The sequence below is a fragment of the Corvus cornix genome, chromosome 15 (assembly GCF_000738735.6).
Source record: "Corvus cornix cornix isolate S_Up_H32 chromosome 15, ASM73873v5, whole genome shotgun sequence".
NCBI classification, from domain to species: Eukaryota; Metazoa; Chordata; class Aves; order Passeriformes; family Corvidae; genus Corvus; species Corvus cornix.
In genome coordinates, this window is record NC_046345.1 from 9,609,708 (window position 1) to 9,625,053 (window position 15,346).

Genomic DNA, 15,346 nt, shown 5'->3' on the forward strand with positions numbered 1-15,346 from the left:
TTTCAGTTTCACAGTGTACCCAGGAACAGTATTTCTCATGCCCGAGGTGCACCAGAAGCCCCCAGCCATGTGTGCCAGTCAGTTCAACACTGCACACCCAGCACTGCTGTGCCCAGGTCTGGTGAGGACTTCACTTCTACATTTACAGGAGGTTCTCCCACATTAAAACCTCATGGGTTTATGTTTCAGAGATAAAAAACTTGGAGACTGGCAGGAAAGAAGCAGCTCTTGCATCTGGCTATAAAGACAGGCAAACAAAATATTCCATAGGAAAAGAAAGTATGAGCAATGGGAGCTATTAAAATTGCTGCTCATTCCTGGAAACTTGTGACTACACGGACCAATTTCCAGCCTTCCTTCCTTCCTTCACTGCCATAATGTAACAGAGAGATTTAATAAACATTTTCACAGCCAAAACAGTCCTCGTCTCCTTGATTGTCTTCATCACTGAGGCTCAGAATTTGGTGAGTCATAATTCCCAGTAGTGGGAAGTTGCATATTTACAATAATACATGGCTTAACAATACACTGCAATTTAGCCAACAGAGAAATTTCTCTGCTTTTATCATCAGGAGGATGCAGGCACGACTCTTCACGTTCCCAGAGCTTTTAACTAAAGGGAATTTATGAAACAAAAATCCTCATCCAACTTCACAGACCTTGCCTTTAGACAGACAGACTTGGGCTGAATAATGACAGTACAACAACAACAACAAGAAATCAGAAAGCCCAGGATAAACTACAAACTCTAAGGTAAACAAAATTTGATACAAAAGCACCTGGGAGAAGACAGCCAACCTTCAGCCGCAGACTATAATCAGATTTTGTTGCTGCATTATTACTGTTTCTTAATAGAGAAATGGTGTTTACTTCAAAAATAGAACTAAACCAAAATCAAAACATTTAATAATCTTTATCAATCCAAAATCTTACCAGACTGTCATATGACTTCTCTTTGATTCAAAAGTGTTTAAAATTTGTGATGGGATAGAAATCACTGAGAACTAAGAGGTTTTTCTGGTAGTTCATCAAGTATCTTTATAAATTGCAAAGGGGATTTACAGAAAGCAACAGAACTTTTGCATGTGCCTTTTATGATACAACAGAATGCAACATTTGTACATTAATTAAAAACATTTTAATTGATTTTTTCTTTTTTAAACTTTCCTGCTGTTTAGGTTTCTCTAAAAGAATCAAGATGCAATTAATATTCAATTGCCACCAAAGAGTATTTTTACTTACTAAAGTACAAAATATATTTACAGAATATACAATTCCTGTGCATAAAAATGCCCAATCCTGAGAGAAGGAAACAAATTGCTAAAAATTTAATTCATTTTTTTTTTAATCATTCTATGTAAAATATTTGTAGAATTTAGCGGGTCAGTGATTTCAGGGTTCTCTGTTATGAGCACACAAATCTCCAGGGGATCTCAGGGCTGAAAACTTGCTCTTTTGTAGTTGCTCAGCTCCGTGGAAAACAGCCTTTGTTAGCAGAAGGGACATAGGGATTTCTGTCAGCCGAGACACACACACAGAGGAGACACCCTGTGCTGGCATTTATTGATCTGCACACGCATTCCCTTCCAAATTCCACCATGCATTTGAGACAAAAGCTCTCCCTGAAAACAGGAGGGAGGGAAGGAAGAGGCCTGATCAAAGTCATTTAGTCAATGAACCCTGCCATAGCAAAGGTGGGATGTGATCACACAGGCCACCCTCACCCCAAGCTGCTTCTGCAATCCCACAAATGGCCTTGGCCTGCGTGACCATCGCTCCAGTGCCAGGGGAAGCTGTCATCCATGGGGAGACGGACAGCCAGACGTAAATGGAGGGGAACCGGTGAGGTCTTTAAACATGCCAGAAAGGAAAAGGTATCTGGGCAAGGTCTCTGTTCTGTTCAACAGCCACTCCAACACAAAGGATGTGTTCTCAGAGCAGGCATTTAAACACCCTCCTAAAGTTGTGGACAGACAGCGCAACAAACTGGAACAAGATGGGGGACATATGTTCCCCATGTTTTCCTCCACAGATGGCCTGATTTCTCCTACATCCAGCTTTAGTGCTCTATCACACAGCAGCCCCCCATAAGCAGCAGCTCTTTGGAATCATCACCTCCCCTACTGTATTACAAATCTGCCACACAAAGTGTCCCAGGCCAATTCTCAGCAGTGGAAATGTTCCTCGGATGCTGCCTGCTGCCATGGACACCACACTCTGGACATGGCAGTCACGACAACAGTCAGGCTGTCCCAGGGCCTGGCCAACACATCCATCAACTTCCAGCATGCACAGATGGCAGCCCTTCTGCACATGACTTACAGAGCAGACACTATATTCTTGCGTCCTCCTGTCACAAGTGGAGCATCCTCAACAGTGCCCAGGGCCCAGGGGCAGTGCAGTTCCTACACACTGGTCTAGAAGTTTTGAAGTTAGTGGGCAAATGAGAGATCAAAACAAGCAGCTATTCCATAAGGGTGCTGAAGTAGGCACATGGCACAAAGCAAGAGGGACAAAGCTGCTGATTTCCTGCCTGTGAATCACCCTGTGTACCTCACAATCTGAGGGAAAAATCTTCAATGCTGAGACAATCAGAAGGCAGAAAAAAACCTCTGCAGTGAACTCCAAGATTCAAAAGTCCTGTGATGTTCTGCTGTAAGGGTATCAGGAATGAGCTGAGCAGTTTTACCTGGATCTGTCCTTTCCCCATTATGCGATCTGTGCTCTCTCCATCCTCTTTGGTGAGCTTGGTTTTGTTGTAGCACTTTTCATAGCACAGAATCCGCAGTGTCTGTGAGCCCTCCAGCTCAATTTCGAACTCCTGCAGGGCACCAGGAAAGGAAAGAGTAATGGCTGCATCACAGCAGGACACCAGTCTCAGAATAATCAATACAGTCTCCTTAATACTCATCAGAAGAGAACTTAAGGACTGGCCAAAACCTCCTCCATACTGGAATTGGTCTAGAAATAAGCTGTAGTTGTATTTGTATCTATAAGGTGGTCAAATCGGACACTAAGATGGTTCACTCGTTAGTCAGGTTTCAAAGGTCTCAGCAAAGCATTATTCAAAGACACAAATTTGCTCACCTTCCTTGTAAGAAATTTTGCTCAGCGGCAGGTCTGAGCTGGCTGTAAACAGGCAAAATGTCTATAGCTAATTCTTCCCCCTCTCAATAAACAAAACCATCTCCTTCAACACATTTTTTACTTGTGTTTTTAAAAAAATTATCAAGCATGCATCTGTTTGAAAGATTAAATACTGGACAAGACTCATTTGTATCAAATTGTTTGTTTAACTACCGCTAATCAAGAGAAAATATGCAAGCCCTGACAGCCAAATGAACCTGGCAGAAAAGTGTTTTTTGAAAAGCAGCATACACAGCACAAATGCTGAGCATGCAGCAAGCTCTTCCACTGGCAGGTCTTCTGCCCATCATGCATTGATGTTTGGCACATGGAACAAGTCATATCCAGAAAGATCAAACCTACCTCATTCCAGTTAGGCTCTGTGGTGTCTCTGTAAACTCTAGTTTTGGCCTTGTTCACAAAATACCCAAAAGAATCCACCTCTAACGTGCAGTACAAATCTGAGGAGGGGAGACAGGGACAAAAACTTTTAAGTAATAGCTAGAATCTCCTAACTTGCATTAATCACTTGGGCACAGGGTGTCTTCATTTCCATCATCTCTGTACTAGTACCAGTAACACCATCCCAATACAAATCTCATCACCTTGATCAGCCCAGCTGTCCTTAAGAAGCTCTGTCACCTTTTTTGATCCTTCTGTCAACTCATTCCCCTGAATTTTAACACCACTTTCTTCACAACAAAAAATCTGGATGTCAGAGAACACTCTCCATTCTTTCATTGCAAAACAAAATACAGCTGAAAGAATTCAGGGTAAGGCCTGAATTGTTTCTAGAACAGCTGGGTAATCAGAAAACACTGCTTAAAACTTCAAACAGACTAGGCCTAAAAATAAGTGCTGTGTGCTTGATCCTTTATGGTGATCTTTTTCGGAGTTAAGAGTGGGAACTTCCAGTTCCCCAAAACACCTTTCCTCTTCACCATCATCACAGATGCTGCAATCCACGCCCAGCTGTCCCAGCACGTGGCTTATCCAACCCCTATCAGTACCTTTTGTGTGTCACAGAACTATAACTCACTTGAGCTTTGCTTGAATCCCGTGGCAGAATGGACAATGACGTTCAGGAATCCATAGAGACCTGGGGACTCGTCATCTGTACAAAAGATCCAAGGAATTTTGTTACATTCAGAGTGGAGCCAAGAGTGAAAGAGTGATGAAACTGATATTACACAGGTTAATGAGCAGAGGGTGAACGGTCCCCAAGGATGGCAGGAGCACGTTAACAGCCGGTTCAGCAAGAGAGGAGACCGTTCCATAGTCGTTGTCAGTGGCACCTGTAATACCTTCTGGCACTGGGGGGCTTTTACAGTGACAGTTCTAGCATCAGCAAGACAGCATGGAAGAAATTCCAAGGAGAAAAAGTAAATTATAGAGGTTATGTCTACACTAGCAGATTAAGCAGTAATTTAGGATAGTCCCTGACACAATTTTGGCCAACTAGTGTTGTTCCAAAGGATTCTCAGACATAGCTCAAAGCTGTCCCGGGCTAGGACTCCACCAGGCACTCTTAAACCTTGCACAACAGCTGCATGAAAGGACCGTGTAATAGTTGATTAATGTATACTGGAGGATGCTTGCAACCCGTAGCAAAAGGGAACAGCAAGAGCAGTTCCAGGGGAAAGCACAAAATCAGGCAGGGGGAGAGTTTCACTGCAGCTGCACCATGTGAAAGCAAAACCCAAAAATCTTACCTTCCTTATTGATAGTGAGGGGAATGTTGTGGACTGTCTGAAGCTTCACACAGGAATTTGTTAGCATCTGGAGCTCCACCGATGTGAGAGAGAAGCTTTTAAAGCCTGCCATGGAGATTGAAAGAGAGAGGAGTTAAAATTCCAAGGAGAGGCTGGATGCATTACCCCTCATCCTGGGACACATAGGATAGTGCTCCCTGGGCACTGCTCAGTGGCAGCACCGGGGTGCTCAGGGCGGTATTGCTGCTGCAGCCCAGCTCTACTGGGGGCATACTTCTTTCCTCTTCCAAGTAAAGTCTCAGGATGGTTCACAGGAAATAGAGGGGCTCTTAGTTCCTTGCAAAGCCAAGAACACCATGCCAAAAAAGTAGGTTTCTTTTGAATGGAGACAGGTAAAAGGGTGCGGTTCTTCCCTCTCCCTGGAACTGCACTGAGCTCTGATCTCTAGGGTAAATGGGAAAATCTCTACACACATTTACTTACTAAGTGCTCTCTCTACACATTCCTCCCATGTTGCTGCAGCCAGAAGTTCCCCAAACAGCCTCAGACAGGAGACATCCATATTGCACTGTGGATTTCAACGCAGATCTCTGTTTTGGCAGGGAAGCCTGTCCCACACCTTATCCTCTGGACCTCTGCTCCATTAAGATCACAGTATTTGTACCAATGACAGCTGAGGGATACTCACATTTCTTCTGCTGCTCCCGGATATTCTCCCTCCACTCCGCCCTTTCATAGTCTGATGAAATGAGGAATGTGTAACTCTACCCAGGAACATGGAAGAAAATAGAATATAAGAAAACAGAATAGAATATAGGAGACAGAAGAATATAAAAATATGCATTAGTCTGATGCACCACTGTGGGCTGGGCCTGCCTGCTCCCACCGTCCTCCAGTGCAAATTGCTGGATACACTGTTCTGCTTGTGTATATATGTATAGCACTTGTCCTGCATCACATCTCTGTCAGGGCAGGCAGGGCTCTGGCGATGTGCCCGTGGCACCAACACAGACAGTCAGAGCTAACAGAGCCCCACCCTGCCAAGGGCAGTTGTGGCCCTGCATCAGCTCCCATGGCAGCTTGTGCTATTCCTCACAACCGGAATTCAGTTGCACCAGGAATGCCAGAAGCCTCCAGCACAGGCCTAGACACTGATGAAGCAGTGACAGTCAGGAAGCAGTGACCAGCTCAAGGATTTTCACTGAGCAGCAACACAACCTTATCAGACTCCTTTGCCATGTGCATGGAAAGGCCACGGTGAGAGGTTACAGCACTGCCATAGCAGGGAACACCCCTGACAGAGGACGACCCTGGCAGGGGCAGCTGCAGCCCTGAGGACACTGCCCTGAGTGTGCCAAGCCTTGAAGTCACAGGGCAATTTAGAAGGCAGCTGCTGCAGAGCTGGATCTTGGATGAAGATGAATGTTCCTACTGCTCCACCAGGACTGGTGCTGAGATAGGGGATTCATTTCTATGGTTATTTCTTAAATGCCAGTCTTGTATGCAAATTAGTCACAGCCTTATAGGATGCCATCATAACCTTGGGCACAGCAAGGGTGAGGTGTCTGCTGCTTGCAAAGTGCTTTGAGGACACAGCAGAGGACACAAAGCCCTCCCTGTGCAGGAGCATGTACAGTCACAGACACAAGCCCCTGATCTCTGGCCCCTGAGGGTGACAGGGTGTGCTCTCACCTTGCCGTTGCGATTGTGTACCCGGAAGGCCATGTTGGGAGACATCAGTAGTAGGAGGGATTCCTGCTCCGACAGCTTCTTTTTCAACCTCTCAATGACCTTGCTGCCTTTATTGGCCCTCTGAAGGGTGTGGGAGAGAGGGAGACAGAGGACACGTGTTACACTCCAAATCTGCCCCCATTTAGATTAACCACCATTTTGAAAACCACCGTCTCTACCCTGTGAGTAGGTAAATGGCCCCAGAGTAGAAGAAATGCTGTCAACAGGATCCACAGGGCTCCCAGCTGCTCAGAAAGGTGTTACTTGCAGAATCTCCACTTGGACTGGGCTCTGTTTCTTGATTCCAGCTGTCCCAGCTGAAATGCAGAGGTGTGTGGCCACTGTCCCAGCTGTAACCTGTATTTTCTGTTCCAGAGGCTGCAGTAGCATCATGTCACTGAGCAGCCATATCACTGCCAGGTCCTCCAAGTGTTCTTAACTAAGAAGACTCTAAGGAACTTCTCTAGAAGCCGCCCAGAACACTCCTACTCACCACCCATTGATCCATTTTCATCAGAGGTCCAATAAAAATACAGTTTTTCCTGGATAAAATCCAGTCCCAAACCCAGCCATGTGTATTGTTTAGCACTGATGCACCAAAGCACATGTCTTAGACACCTGCAGCTGGTGCGTAAAAGGCTTCCACAAAGTGTTCTTCCTAATACCTTACTTTTTCCAGGAAGCCCTCTTTAAAAGCCAGCCAGGACCAAGAGGCAGAAGCGTATTCTTTGGAAGCGTGGGGAATAATCTTCTCACAGCACATCCATGTTACTCATATCCTGCTCTACACATCACCAGTGTTCAAACTCTTATTTCTCTTTTAGGGTCCAGGAAGCTTTGTGATCTAACAACTCTCAGAAAACATGTCTTGCAAGCAAAGAGAAGCCTGGGCCAGAGACACTATGTCCATGTCAGACTGTCCAGTCAGCATAATTGCTGTTTTCCATATATTTGCTGGTGCTTTGACATCTGTGAAGTAGGAAAAAGCTTTAAAGGCATAACTGAGCCTGCTAAAATTCAAGAGTAAATGGCTTCTGATCAAAATCACTGGCAGGATCATAATTCAACAGCCAGAAATTGGCAAGTAACACTTCCAGTCCTTCTCATGTCTTCAGCATAAGATCCCTGCCCTCCACTTTGATGCTCATAGGTGGTTTTGCTGAGTAGAGGAGCTGCTGGGTACAACTACAGGGTCTTTTTATCTGTGCCTCCTCAAAGGGCAGCATCACCCAGGCTGTGCACTAGCATGAGCGAAGCACCTGGCTATCACAAGCCCCTGCTGAATGGTCTGTTGCAGCTTGGCTCCCCACACTGTGCAGCCCTGGGAGAGCTGCTGCCACCAGCACCTCATCTGAGCACAGACACTGAGTCTGCATTGCCTCGGAGTGCTCAACTCCTTTACCTTTTCCCGCTGGATGTCATTCTTGATCTGGGATATCTTGATCTTCATGGCATCCAGTTCCTCATCAGGTACCAATGGGATATTGGGCACTGCCTCAGACTCATCCACCATTTGGAAACTGAGGTCAGTGAGTGGGATGTACCATTTGCAGTCATACTGTTGGCTTTTTCTGAAAGGCAGAAGGTCCAAACATTTTACTATTACTGGTAAACACCCACTTGGTTTGACAACACCCACTCCTTCCCACAAGTCCTTCCCTGCTATAGTGCATAACATACAGATACTGGCCCAACTTTACTGTCATTCCCATATGGAGAAAGTCTTGACAAAAGGCTGCTTTTCAGCAAGACAGACTAGCAGGGCCAGTAGCCAGCACAGCATATAACAAGGCAACTTATTTTGTTATCTAGTTCTTTTCATCCTAAGGAACCACATCCATCTCCTGCAGACAATTTCAGTCTTGTGTGCTCTCTCTTCAAAGCCCCTGGTGTTGCAAAGTTCTAAAGCTGTGCCACACCTGTGACCTGGTGGCCCCCTGGGATCTGAACCTGGGTCTCTCCTGCCTAAGCTGGGGCCAAGGTGGGGCAGGTGAGCCAATGGATATAAACCTCTGTGTAATCCAACTGGGGAGAGAAACTACAGCTCACAGCTGCCATTCTCCAGGGATTTCACCAGGATAAGCAGCTCCCTTTTTAAATGTTTAATGTAATTTATTCCCTCTTCATTTCTACTGTCAGGAACATCCACTCTTGGGAATGTCCCACCCCTTTGAAGATTCATTCCTCACTAGCACGTGCTTTGAAAAGGGCAAGCATAACTTTTTGCTTGAGAAGGGCAATAAGCTGAGTGAGGTCTCCCCAAGAAGAACATTTACCAAATGAAGAAAAGCCCTATTTGAGGCAAGTACATTGGTAATGGTTCCTCCCCCCTCACTTGTGAAAAATGCCAACAAAACTGCTTTTTAGCTGCACTTTAGGGTTGACACATAGTCTGTTTACTGCACCTTTACCATTTTTCTGTAAAACTGTTAACAGGCTGTAGCTGCAAAGCCAAAATTAACAACCTCAGTCACAAAAGAAAGTGAAGAATGTCACCTATTAAAAGAAAGGGGAAGTAGAAAAATGAATGACATTTGTCCAGAATACCAGCAGCTACAGCATATCCTGCTCTCCTAGGTAGGTTCAGGGCATGGATGGGAGAAATTAACCTTTCCTGAGGGGTCAGGACTTAGACAGGATCTCATACAGTAAACATTCCCAGCTTGCCAATCATTTCTTGTCTAACTACATCTTGTGGATTATGGTTACCCAGGTCTGGTCCATCCATATGCAACTAAAACTGCAGGCCAAACCCAGGGTTCTGTTGCAGCTGAGGTGCAAAGCACGAAGTCCAAAAGGAAACTCTCACCCTCCTATCTGCTTCTTGAGCTTGGCACACAGGAAGAGATCAGTAAAAAGAAAGACATGACGTAGCTTGCGAGCCCCCTCCACCAGCTCCACCATGAAACTGTCCTTCAGCAGCTGCCGGTGCTGGGAAAAAAACAGGGAAAATGTTTCAGTGCAATATGAGCTCCACATGTGGCACTAGGGCAGCACAGTCCTTAGACATGACTCCTACCAGAGCAAATTCAGTAAATCTGTCTAATTCAGAAAATTTAAAAAGCCTACTAAATACTCCTTGCTGTCAACTCTGCTCCCTGCTGCAGCCCTCTCTCCCAGAGACAGAAAGAGCCATGCATCTTCTCCCCTGCCTGGTATTGGGTCAGACTTCGGGCTTCTCTCCATCACCTGTTCCTGAACCCAAGTGCAGTTTGCTGTGAGTCACTGCCCAGCTCCTTCGTACCAGAATCCCTGAATCCCTGCCAGCGGATCGTCCCCTCCCAAGCCAGCAGAGAGCAGCAAACACCGCTTCTTCCAGAGTCACTTCTCCCAGAGTCACTTCCCAGCATCAGCCTCAGCCACCCCAGCAGGGATAGCAAAACTCTCCTCGACCCCCTCCTCTCCCATTCCCATAACGACTTTGTCAACATTAACAGCTGAATGCCATTGCTGCTCCTTCATTACAAGTGCTGTTAAGGGATAATTCCTGAACACGTGTATCTGGCAAACTTCTCAGGAGTCCCTTATCAGTCTGTGCTTTAAAAGGACCATCTGGATCTACCCTCACCATGTGCCTATTGAAATCTTCTTTATATACCATATAAAGATTCCCCAAACCTAGAAGATGCAAAGAAGCTGCACAACTCTGACGCCTTTAATCGTGTTTCTAGTTCCAGGGAGTTTTACAGCCTCCTAAAGAAGGCGCACATATCGGTAGGCAGAAACACTGCTTTCCTAGTTCCCTTATGGGGGAGGCAGGGGGGATGAATGACTCCATAGTCGAAAGACCAAAAGGCTGGAATGTAGGCGCTTAGACAGGTGGCTGTGTGCTCATTTCAGTGACCATGACACGAGTTTCATGCCCTGCTCCATGCTCAGGTCCTCCACTGTGCTGTCAGAATCAGCAGGACTCAGTGCACACCTGGAATAGATACCTCCCACAGATTTTCAAACAGAAGGCAAGGCATTCAGCTCTGGGCAAAGTTTATTTCCACCAATATGTATAACTGTCAGTGTTGCCTCACTTCGCAGCCAGTACAAGCAGGAACCACCAGGTTCCCCACACATGCTAAGGAACTCTTCCCTGACCTGTACTTCCTTTGTTATTCCAGCTAAGAGGATGCTCTTCTGACACCACTAAGTGACACATCAGATGTCCCACATCTGCCTAGACAGCACTGTGGCTGGAGACAGGAGAGTTCTGCTAACCCTGTCCAGGGCTAACCAGCATCTCCCCAGCTGTCTCACTGCCAGCCTTGCCCACCCCCATGCTCAGGACTCGCCCCTGAGGCCCTGCTGCCCTGCCCCATGGCTGTGACCCCCACCAGCGACACACACAGAGAAGGGTCTCCACGGGGCACCACGAGAGCAGCTCCCCTGGGCAAGGTCAGGACACCCACACCAGAAGTGATGCCTCAGTTTCTCAGGTGAGGCCCCTGGGTTCTGTTTGCTGCGTGACTTAACAAACCCTGAACGCATTCCCTGCTGAGGGTGTGGGAGTGCAAAGCCCTGCGCTGCCTCTCCTGCCTACCATTCTTCCCATCTTGGCTCTCCAAAATGAAAACAAACCACATCAGTCCTGAGCCTAGCAGGCATCATGGCAAGGAACATGTGACAAAGAAATGCCCTTGCAGACATCATTCGTCTTTCCACAGTCTGTCCCACAGCACCCTACACTTCCTGACAGGGACTAAGAGTTTGCATTTTCCTGTCTGCAGCTACACAAGCACCACAACTTACTGTGAAAGCACATGGAGTCAGCAGCTCATCTTGGTGCTGCCTTCCATTACACAAAGGTCCTGGAAATCTGTGAGCAGGGCAGCAAAAACTGCACTTTTCTCAGAACTGCAGGAAGCAAGGCTGCTCCCTGGCAGACTGCTGCAGCATCTCCGGGCAGGACTCTGGGGAGATCTGGCATCCAGCAGTGCTTCAGCTCAGAAAGGCCTGTACATATGTTAGTGTTTATTTTTAGGTGGGTGTGATCCTCCTGGCTTCTTCTCTATGCTTTTTGAGATAACTCCTGCCTGCACTAATGCCTTTGCTGCTGATGGGCACTTGAGCACGCCTTTCCCTCCTGCCTGGAGAGCAAGCCCCAGATAGGGAACTAGAAACATTGAGCTTTGAAAATAAATAAACAAACAGGAGGAGGCATGCTGTCAGTAGCAAGAACAATCTCCTCTCCTGCAAAGAATTTCATTTGGGAGCAATAATAAGCAGGGAAAGATATTTTGTGAGCAAGCCAAACCCCTGATCTCAAGTTTCTAGATCTGATGCATATTAATTACACTGCAAATCAGCTCAGCTCCTCTGGAGCAATGAGAATAGCTGCTTGCTGCCAGCTCAACCTCTGCACATTGTTCGTAGGTGTAAAGATGTTCTCACGGCTTACTCATTTTTGCTACCCATCAGGATGTGGCACTGTCCTTCCCCTGCCTGGCAGTGACAAGGCACAGTCCTGACCTGACCTTCTGTCCACCTCTGCCAGGCACTGGCAGTGTGTGAGATGAGCCAAGGCCCCAGGCCAGCACCCTGCCGAGAGCACATCTCCCCAGAACCTGAGCAGAAAGCTCAGCCATTCCATGCCAAACGACTCAACAACCTTCACAGTTCCCACCTGGGGCTGAGGTGGCACTGAATTTATTTGCGTTAGCACTCCTGGGAACCAAACCCTATCACTGACACAGACACAGTGCAACCCCGAGGCAGCAAAAAATCCCACAAAGAGAGCTGGGTGGGAGAGGACAAGCCTGTACTTCCTAAGCTGGGCTGGAACAGAAGGAAAGAGGTGAAAGGGGTATACTCCAGTCAGTCAGAAGGAAACACTGAGCTTCCCAGACCCTTCATTCTTCATATCTTCTTGCTCGTGGGAGCTAGTTGGGAAGGTCTGCCTCCAGCAAGCAGTGGGTTTGAACTGCCACAAGAGCAACCAAGCATTTGGGGAGGAGAGTACAGGAGAAAACATTTGTGGATCAAGTCAGGAAATTTCTCCTTACTACCAGCTTTTCTTGGAAAAGAGGGCTTTCATTAGGGCTGGGCACAACAGGCATGCCCCAGGCTGCTCAGCATCCGTGGGGCTGAGGAGGGGCACTTCCAGCAAAGGGGCACATCCTTTGCTGCAAATGAGTCATCTTGCCTGAAGGTGCAGCAGGTCAGAGGGAAACAATAAAAGGATTTCCCAATGGCTTACCAGATCCCTGCCAAACCCCACAGCGTGGGAGCAAAGGGCACCTTCCTGGACCTCCTGACATGAGTCAGCCCATCCTCTCCCAACCCTGGGGGAGCCAGCAGGCCCCTCAGACAGGACTTGCGCCACTCAGGAGGCTTCCTCAGCTCTGCAGTTTTGGAACCAACACTTTGGTCAACTCCTCCCACCCAGGGCCACCAACAGCTATTCCTTTGGTGGCCTCCCATTAAATGGGGTCTCCTGAAACACAAGGTCTTTTGGCTGGGCGATCCTGCTGAACATGCCATACAATAGCTCTCATGTTGGAAACCATCTCTCTACCTTGTTCCCGGAGTTACTGTTTGTTACAGTTACCAAAGGTGCTGAAGATTTCCTAAAATAGCCTGAAATAACACTAACAACAGAAACACCAAATAAACATCCAAGAGAACATAGGATTAGGGTGATAGGGCGACAGCAGCAGGAGAGTGGCAGAGTGATCCCCTCTCTTCCACAGAGGGCCTCCAAGACTGTCAGGTGTCCAGCACAGGAGCTCAGCACAGCTTCAGAAAGATGTTCCAGGAAGTGTGGGTGAAGATTTTGTATCATAATAGAGTGAATTAGGATCATCTTTAGTCTCTCGCACAAGGCCTGTGCTGTTACCTTCAGTGGCTCTTGCAAAGCTCCTGTACTGGTGCAATATAAGTTCCAAGTCTCTTTTCCAGGCCCTGCTTTTCTTTGCGTGTTTTCATCTGCTCCTCCCACCCGCTTCAGTGCTCTGAACAAAAGAGCTCTCCCTGTACCTTTTCCAGTGCTTGGTTATCCTGTTTGGATTGCCTATTGCTGTCCTCCTCCTCCTCTTACCTCTGTCACTGAACATCTTCCCCTCCTCTGCTACCAAGCTCACGACTACCTTGTGCTCATCTATTCATCCTACAGTGTTTTTGTGCTGTTTGCATATGATAAATCCTGCTGCTGTCACAGACTGATTAACTTCAGGAAGTGTGGCCAACTTGTCTGAGACACATTACAAAAATGGAATTTAAAAACCTACTCGAGCAGACCCACAGCTGCACAAAAGGCCATCTCCCGCTTGTGTGCCGAGGAAAGAGCTCATCCGATGTGGTGACAGCAGAGGCCTGCAGTGCGTGTGGGTGAGAGCCCCGAGAAGGGCTGGGACATGTGTGAGGCAGAGGGAGGAGGGGAAAACCAGGGGATGGGTATTGGCACGTGTCAGTGAGGAAGAGGTGGTTCGGCTTTCTACAGAGCGTAGGAAGAAAATGATTCCTCGTGTGTGTAAGTGTGTTGCAAGACCAGCACTGCAAAAAAAACCAAAAGGGATGCTCTGCCTAGGGAGTTAAGACTGGCTGCTCTTTGAGCATTTTAATAGTCTTTTTTTTCTTCCCAAAGCTCCTGTCACCAGGAGCTCTCTGGCTCCAGCTGTAAGACAGTGTGAAGCAGCCAAGATAACTTCTGAGTGCTCTATTGCCAACATCTGCCCAAGGCCTCCAGGAGCGGTAGGCACCAGGCCCCATGCTGTGCATGGCTGTGCCTAAGCTTCGCTTCCAGCTTTTCAAAGGCTTCAGTTTGCACTTCTGCTCCCTTGCACATGTCCTTTGTCCTTTTCCTTCTCTAGCACACTTGGCCTCTACAAAGCCAAACAGAAGCTTAAGGCAATGATACCCAGTCCTTTGACTGCAGTTTAAAACCACATTTAGAAACATGGTAGAGCAGCTTGCCAAGCAGCCTCTTCTCTCCAGGGCAAGGACAAAGGGTGTACAGTAGCACAAGCTGATCTGTGATGTGATCCACTGGGCTTGATCGCAGAAAAAGCTGCCTGTCAGCTCCCTTGTGTCTGGACTGGTGCTGATGAGACCAGACATGAAGCCGCTCAGCCAGCAGTGACCCAAAATTCCAGGTTCCATTCCTCTGTGCCACTGTGGGATCACACAAACATCGGTATGAACACTTCAGAGAGAGTGGGAGTACATGGTCAGGGCAAGGCAGAGTGGCAGCCACCACACTCAGGTTGATCTGAACTGCCCTGGAACAACACTCTGCAAAGAGCACGAGAGGAGCAGCAGTCAAGAAAGGGACCACCACCTCTCAAGTGAACTCTGCAATTTTTTGCAGTTTCATTTGTGCTTTGCACAAATGGACTGAATTAGCCGGAAACACCAGCCTTGACTTCTGGCAGGGAAAGACACAAGCACTACAGTCATTTGCATCTGGGCTTAGCTGAAAAAAACCCAACATGCAGTACCTAGAGCTGTTCTGTTAGTAAGACTAGAGAAGGTTATTACTGCCCTCCTTCTGAATGTAATAGTGGCACATCCTTCATCTCAAAGCATTTGTTTTCCTTCTTCCCCAAGGCACTGTCCCTAGCAGAACCTTAACCTCATTCCCTGTTTAAACCAAGACAACAATAGGGGTGCAGAAGGATCAACAGCAACAAGGAAGATGCCTCTTCCATGGCCCCAGTGGGTGACTCTCCACCACTCACATTCCGAGCCACAAAGTATAGACCTACTAAGATCCCCTTCCCCTCCATGCATTTGCTTTGTTATTTAGAGGGTTAGCAAAGTGGATACCTGTAGATTATTCATTAAAAAGC

At 47.2% G+C, this 15,346-nt stretch overlaps 1 protein-coding gene across 2 annotated transcripts in view; it reads right to left on the minus strand.

The window, feature by feature from the left end:
• BCR (BCR activator of RhoGEF and GTPase) overlaps positions 1 to 15,346 on the minus strand; it is a 95,188-nt gene that overhangs the window by 12,447 nt on the left and 67,395 nt on the right. For both annotated transcript variants that reach the window (XM_039560979.1, XM_019285260.3), the window contains 8 exons: positions 9,379 to 9,500; positions 7,972 to 8,140; positions 6,531 to 6,650; positions 5,527 to 5,602; positions 4,839 to 4,943; positions 4,166 to 4,240; positions 3,490 to 3,587; positions 2,690 to 2,821 (listed from right to left, as the gene is read on the minus strand). In XM_039560979.1, coding sequence (XP_039416913.1) covers positions 2,690 to 2,821; positions 3,490 to 3,587; positions 4,166 to 4,240; positions 4,839 to 4,943; positions 5,527 to 5,602; positions 6,531 to 6,650; positions 7,972 to 8,140; positions 9,379 to 9,500 — 897 coding nt within the window. The remainder of the gene's footprint in view (positions 1 to 2,689; positions 2,822 to 3,489; positions 3,588 to 4,165; positions 4,241 to 4,838; positions 4,944 to 5,526; positions 5,603 to 6,530; positions 6,651 to 7,971; positions 8,141 to 9,378; positions 9,501 to 15,346) is intronic.